At 43.1% G+C, this 7,886-nt stretch overlaps 1 protein-coding gene across 1 annotated transcript in view; it reads left to right on the top strand.

Moving 5' to 3' along the window:
• LOC126196512 (estradiol 17-beta-dehydrogenase 2-like) overlaps nucleotides 1-6,631 on the top strand; it is a 151,142-nt gene extending 144,511 nt beyond the window's left edge. The window contains exon 8 of the mRNA XM_049934571.1: nucleotides 6,352-6,631. Coding sequence (XP_049790528.1) covers nucleotides 6,352-6,474 — 123 coding nt within the window. The 3' untranslated portion in view covers nucleotides 6,475-6,631. The remainder of the gene's footprint in view (nucleotides 1-6,351) is intronic.
• Nucleotides 6,632-7,886: the final 1,255 nt, after the last annotated feature.

A 7,886-nucleotide genomic window follows, 5' to 3' on the forward strand; every position in this document is an offset into this window, starting at 1 on the left:
CTCCTTAATGGTGTGGACTGTTTATACGGAATAGTCTGGGTCCCCTGCTGCAGCTGATCATTGACTGGAAATGGTCACGTTCGACTACTTGGAGATCATTTGCAGTCATTCATGGACTTTATGTTCCCAAACAACGATAGAATTTTTATGGATGACAATGCGCCACGGCACTGGGCCAATGTTGTTCGCGATTGAAGAGCATTCTGGACCATTCAAGCGTGTGGTCTGACCATTTATGAGACATGATCGAGAGGTCAGTTCGTGCACAAAATGTTGCAACGACATCACTTCCGTATTATGGACTGTTACACAGGCAGCATGGCTCAGTATGTCTGCAGGGGACTTCCAACGACTTTTTGAGTCCGTGCCATGTCGAGTTGCTGTACTACGCGGGGAAAAAGGAGGTCCGACACGATATTAGATGGTATTCCACGACATATCACCTCTCAGTGTATTCTTGCCGCCGCTCCACAGTAAACTATACTTAAATCAAACTGCTGAAGATCCTCTTTTCTTTTAGCAATCAAGAGTTAGGTTAAGAGGTATTGAAGATCTACCATTCCTTCCTTAAAAATATAAAATTGAATATACATAATGAGACTCATACACTACTGGCCACTAAAATTACTACACCAAGAAGAAATGCAGATGATAAACGGGTATTCATTGGACAAATATATTATACTAAAACTGACATGTGATAACATTTTCAAGAAATTTCGGTGCATAGATCTTGAGAAATCAGTACCCAGAACAACCACCTCTGGCCGTAATAACGGCCTTGATACGCCTGGGCATTGAGTCAAACAGAGCTTCGATGGCATGTACAGGTACAGCTGCCCATGCAGCTTCAACACGATTCCACAGTTCATCAAAAGTAGTGACTGGCGTATTGTGACGAGCCAGTTGCTCGGCCACCATTGACCAGACGTTTTCAGCCGGTGAGAGATCAGGAGAATGTGCTGGCCAGGGCAGCAGTCGAACATTTTCTGTATCCAGAAAGGCTCGTACAGGACCTGCTACATGCAGTCGTGCATTAACCTGCTGAAATGTAGGGTTTCGCAGGGATCGAATGAAGGGTAGAGCCACGGGTCGTAACACTTCTGAAATGTAACGTCCACTGTTCAAAGTGCCGTCAATGCGAACAAGAGGTGACCGAGACGTGGCACTCCATACCATCACGCCAGGTAATACGCCAGTATGGCGATGGCGAATACACACTTCCAAGTTGCGTTCACTGCGATGTCGCCAAACACGGATGCGACCATCATGATGCTGTAAACAGAACCTGGATTCATCCAAAAAAATGACGTTTTGCATTCGTCCACCCAGGTTCATCGTTAAGTACACCATCGCAGACGCTCCTGTCTGTGATGCAGCGTCAAGGGTGGCCGCAGCCATGGTCTCCGAGCTGATAGTCCACGCTGCTGCAAACGTCGTCGAACTGTTCGTGCAGATGGTTGTTGTCTTGCAAACGTCCCCATCTGTTGACTCAGGGATCGAGACGTGGCTGCACGATCCGTTACAGCCATGCGGATAAGATGCCTGTCATCTCGACTGCTAGTGATACGAGGCCGTTGGGATCCAGCACGGCGTTCCGTATTACCCTCATGAACCCACCGATTCCATATTCTGCTAACAGTTTTGCCGGCCAGAGTGGCCGAGCGGTTCTAGGCGCTACAGTCTAGAACCGCGCGACCGCTACGGTCGCAGGTTCGAATCCTGCCTCGGGCATGGATGAGTGTGATGTCCTTAGGTTAGTTAGGTGTAAGTAGTTCTAAGTTCTAGGGGACTGATGACCTCAGAAGTTAAGTCCCATAGTGCTCAGAGCCATTTGAACCATTTTTGCTAACAGTTATTGGATATCGACCAACGCGAACAGCAATGTTGCGATACGATAAACCGCAATCGCGATAGGCTACAATACGACCTTTATCAAAGTCGGAAACGTGATGGTACGCATTTATCCTCCTTACACGAGGCATCACAACAACGTTTCACCAGCCAACGCCGCTCAATTGCTGTTTGTGTATGAGAAATCGGTTGGAAACTTTTCTGATGTCAGCACGCTGTAGGTGTCCCCACTGGCGCCAGCCTTGTGTGAATGCTCTGTAAAGCTAATCATTTTCATATCACAGCTTCTTATTCCTGTCGTTTAAATTTCGCGTCTGTAGCACGTCATCTTCGTGGTGTAGCAATTTTAATGGCCAGTAGTGTACATGTCCATAACTATACCAATTAGTCTGGGCACCCTATTTTAACAATAGGTTATCAAAACAGTTCGCCCTTTCTTTTATGGGCTTGAAGTAATACATATTACTTATTAGGTTCTCTTACGCCGTTAATGCAAGTGCCAAGTTTAGCTTGTGACAAGGGAGCACGGAAAATTCTACTCTCTCGGTTCCTGACTAGCAGGTTGAGTGGAGTTACAAGCCGTTGATGGCACTATTAAACTTCTCAGGAAACAGCTGACCACACCGTTCACCATTCTCTCATTATAAAAATTAAAACATTAAAAATTTCTGGTCGCCGACTAGTTACACGCGTTAATAACCCTTCTTCCAGAAGGAAGGTGGATAAAGAAGCTGTGCTTGGTCAGATAATTGTCCTAAAAGGACAAATTATCTCAGCGGGACAGGGACCGCCGCATGCTGACCCCAGGGGCCGTGGTGGGTAATTGACCTTGGGCGCTCGAAACATGAAGACGAGTCGTCATGTCTTCGTTTCATGAGCGCCCAAGGTCATTTTTTACAATAAATACAAGATATTATATTCAAGCTTGTTTATTCTCATATTGTCCCTTGTACACTGATGATTCCTAATTCCTTTTCACATTTGACATATAAATCATATCAGATACCTGAACATTTGGTACATTTGCTCTGGGATAATGAGTTTCCAAACCATCTGAATAAACAGAACATTCAGCAATAACTTCAAACAACATTTGAGTATCAGTATATTTAACGATATCATTATTTAAACTGCCAGTGCTTAAAGCATATGAAGGGTTTATGCCTACATGAAGACTAGGTTGGACATTTGTATCATGGAGTCTAATATTGTACCCAGCAGAAGCAATATCTGCCTTTTCTATTAAGTCATCATATCCAGAGAAATCATCATTCGTTACTGGAGTAATAGCTTGTACTAATTGTTCCTGAATTTGAGCTGGTTCCAAAGGTGTTTTTGAAAAATTGTCACATGCCATAATCGGATTACAGTGCCTATCACCAGTAATTGTATACCGTTGAGGTACTCCTTGTTCAGTAGCTGTAATGGGCAATATATCAACATTTGCAACTTTTGGTATTTTGACAAAACCTAATGTTGGTTTATAGTCATAGTTAACAATAACACTGCCAGTACGAGAATCTGCATCTACCTCAGAAACATACGATTGAACACATTTCCATCCCCAATTATGCAGCCCTTTTGCCTTTGTACTTGATACACAGGCATAATAATATTTCAAATTAATGGGTTGTCCGAATTGATGGGCAGGTACTGTAGTTAAAAACGATTCTTCATTATTCTTATACCCATACCACGATTTCCAAATTGGATTAAAATTACTTTTATGATCTATACTACTTGTTTCCATAGGAGCTGATGAGCCAAATGCAGTAGGCGTAACATTAACACCAGGTATTTTTAAATTAATACCCACAGAAGTAATCATATTCTTATTTTGATTTAAAGTTGCAACTTCAGAGTCACTTGAATTTGTTGGGACAGCAATCCTGGGATTACGTGCAATCACTTGTGCAGAGCAATGAACAATTCTACAACCATGTGGTAATAAATCAAATTCAGAGGGGGTCATGTACAAAAATGGTCGATCAACAGGAATTTCTGCCAAAGGGGTAATCATAAATACAGCACTTTCATGTGTGAGTACTTTATATGCTAGACCATACGTAAAAAATCTGCGTACTTTTCTATACCTGGTAATGTTACCCGTAGCTAATATTGACGGTGCAGGTAATGGCACATCACGTGTGTTGGCGGAATCGCCCATTCCATTAGCTGAGGGAGCTGCTGTGCCAGGAAGTGTCTTTTTAGCCTTCTTTGCACCCTTTGCTTTTTGGGCCGACGGTGTACGTTTAGCTGTTTCTTCGTTCATAGCACTATTTTCTGTGTCAGAGTCAGAATAAGGAACTAATGGTCGAACGGGGTTTGGATCCTCTCCGTTGTCGTCAGAATCTTCTACGTTCTCTTCCGAGTCGATTTCAGGAACACTTTCTGAGCTCGGTGCTAATGATGTACCGCGAGATGTTGATGGACGTTCGTGATCTATGGGCAAACCACGACGTACACGTGACATTAGCCACTGTTCATATGCATAACGTTTCTGGCCTTCATGTATTTCATTCCCATTTGGGCGTTCCCAAGGAGGCCAATCGTACTTCTGCTGAAGGCGAGAAACGTTATTATTAGCATCGACATATAATTTATAATCAATTATTGAATATTCATATGCACGTAAATATACATACCTTCTGGTTTGGCATCTGGTTTTACTGGATATAAAACTTTTCCAATTTTTTCTTCAACAAACGATTTTAATTTCAGTCCGTATTTTCCTGCAAACGAATGCCAATCGCGTGTATGGCTCCAATCTATGGCAAAGTCTATAATAGCTTTAGCATCCAACTTTTGAACTCGTTCTCGGAATTGTTTTTGTAGTGGACTGTTAAGGCAGCCAGTCCACAGTGAAGTAGCCGAAAGGGCACGCGTCAACTCACGCCGTCTGGCGTTAAGTCTGAAACAGGATTCGTAATGAATGTGATAAAGAAAAGAACGTAGCTACTAGAACACTTAACTTTTATATTGTCCTTTGGTATACAGCATTCTGGATGATGCAAGTGAGACTCTATCTTGAGGTACATGCAACGTTACAAATGGTTAATGGCGCCTTGCTAGGTCGTAGCCATTAGCTTAGCTGAAGGCTATTCTGTCTCTCGGCAAATGAGAGAAAGGCTTCGTCAGTGTAGTCGCTAGCAACGTCGTCGTACAACTGGGGCGAGTGCTAGTACGTCTCTCGAGACCTGCCTTGTGGTGGCGCTCGGTCTGCGATCCTGACAGTGGCGACACGCGGGTCCGACATGTACTAATGGACCGCGGCCGATTTAAGCTACCACCTAGCCAGTGTGGTGTCTGGCGGTGACACCACAGTTTTTCAGTAAATGCACGTTCTCTAGCTTCTTTTAACAGGCGATCGTACCCGACGTCGTGTTCCTTGGCAATTGCATCTGCTGCACTTCGCGGTGCGTCTATATTTATAGGGTTTCCAGCCCCAACATAATCGCTACCTGGCAACGTCAATCCTTTGTTACTTATTCGATCAACTAATTTTTTTGCACCATACGCTACTCCAGCACCGGCCAAAGCAGTAACACCAGCAGCTCCAGCAATTTGCGCTGTTGATAACGTCGCGGCAGTTGCGGTACCAGTTCCAGATAAAACTGTGCTCAAGGTTGCGCCGTCCACTGCTGTTTCAGCCGTTCCAGATAAAAGCGGTGTATTTTCGTCTGTATCTACATCTATTGCAGTGTGACCTTCTTCGCCGTACTGATATGGATGACGCTGGCGCAGTCCAGTATTAACTTCTTCTGATGGCATTGGCTCCAACTCAAATTCGACGACTTCTTCGTCTAAATCATCATATGCTGGATTTTCTCCGTACCTAATTTCATCTGCGGCATCTTGTCGAAACATTGTCCGTATACTATTATCTCTATTAATATTAAAGGTGTTTCCATGTTCCGCCATTTCAATATCGTCCACTGGTCCTGGATATAAAGTTCCTCTGTTGTACTGAATTGAACTATGCGATCCTGTGCTTAAATACTGATTTAACCACGACATTGTGCTGACTGAATAAAATGTAGAAGATTCTGCATTTATATACATATTGAACAAAAAGGGGCACTGCATGACGCTCGAAAACGAAAACTTTTACACGTGCCAACCTTTTGCTGGCGTGGGTGCTTGCTCAGATAATTGTCCTAAAAGGACAAATTATCTCAGCGGGTCAGGGACCGCCGCCATGCTGACCCCGGGGGCCCCGGTGGGTAAATGACCTTGGGCGCTCGAAACATGAAGACGAGTCGTCATGTCTTCGTTTCATGAGCGGAAACAGAACATAATAGTTCAATTGCGTATCGCATCTGTCATGGTTGTACCACATGGACATGATTTAATCGATTTTTAATGGAAAAATAGCTATCAAATTTGGTATTAAACTAACCTTTCCATGTTATTAACCTCTGCTTTTATGTGTTTTTTTCTGAGATAATTGACTTCGACTTCCTAATTACAGCATACAGTTGTTTTCTTTGTTTTCAGAGAAGACGCGTGGTTGGTTTCATAGAAACTATTATATTTGATATACAAGCCAACCAACCAGAGTGGCTGATGGAGTTTACGTCCGGACTATTCTGGACGATAATGAACATAATATGGCGATAATAAAGTTGCCGACATAGCCTCGGAAGGAAGAACTTTTTGAGGTGGATTAGGAGAGTGCGATGAAGCAAGGAGCCTTTGTACACACAGATGTATCAGCAGCGCTTTTTACTTCCTGAGTGAATTTGTATTGACTTTACAATAAAGTTTTTAAAAATAATGATACCTTTTATTTACTGATACAGCTCATCAAACAATTGTTTCACTACTACTAAGATCCATGTAGCGTCGACCAAGAAGACAAGTAATGAAGAGGTCACTTCGAAAACGGAAGTCGAATGTAAGTAGAAAACAGAAAGTGCTCTCCCGAGAGTCTTTGGTCATAACGCACTTACCAAAAATCATTTAATAATTCAGTGCTGTCAATGTTTGAATTTACTATCGAATTTCGTATGTATTTTATCCCTAGTCAGTTCCTAAAGTAGCAAACAAACAGATATGTGGACACCATCGTACATTCAGCTTGGCAGCAAACGCATTCAAGTGGATGACAATAATATACAAATCCAGAGCTAATAGAGAGCATCATGACTGATGCAGGGATAAGTGATCACAAGGTCGTTGTAGCTAGGCTCAATACCGTTTCTTCCAAATCCACCAGAAACAAACGCAAAATAATTTTATTTAAAAAAGTGGATAAAGTGTCACTAGAAGCCTTATGTAGACGAGATGTGGCTCAAATTCAAAGATGTAGTAGCAACAGCAATTGAGAGATTCATACCTCATAAATTGGTAAGAGATGGAACTGATCCCCCATGGTTCACAAAACAGGTCCGAACGCTGTTGCAGAGGCAACGGAAAAAGCATGCGAAGATCAGAAGAACCCGAAATCCCGAAGATTGGCTAAAATTTACAGACGCGCGAAATTTGGCACGGACTTGAATGCGAGATGCCTTTAATAGGCTCCACAACGAAACATTGTCTCGAAATTTGGTAGAAAATCCGAAGAAATTCTGGTCGTATGTAAAGTACACAATCGGCAAGACGCAGTCAATACCTTCGCTGCGCGGACCGATGGTACTGTTACCGACGACTGTGCCGCTAAAGCGGAGTTATTGAACGCAGTTTTCCGAAATACCTTCACCAGGGAAGACGAATGGAATATTCCAGAATTTGAAACACGAACAGCTGTTAGCATGAGTTTCTTAGAAGTCGATACCTTAGGGGTTGCGAAGCAACTCAAATCGTTTGATACGGGCAAGTCTTCAGGTCCACATTGTATACCGATTAGGTTCCTTTCAGATTACGCTGATACAATAGCTCCCTACTTAGCAATCATATACAACCGCTCGCTCACCGATAGATCTGTACCTACACACTGGAAAATTGCGCAGGTCGCATCAGTGTTTAAGAAGGGTAGTAGGAGTAATCCATCGAACTAGAGACCTATATCATTGACGTCGGTTTGCAGTAGG

This window comes from Schistocerca nitens, chromosome 1, assembly GCF_023898315.1.
Source record: "Schistocerca nitens isolate TAMUIC-IGC-003100 chromosome 1, iqSchNite1.1, whole genome shotgun sequence".
In the NCBI taxonomy this organism is placed as follows: Eukaryota; Metazoa; Arthropoda; class Insecta; order Orthoptera; family Acrididae; genus Schistocerca; species Schistocerca nitens.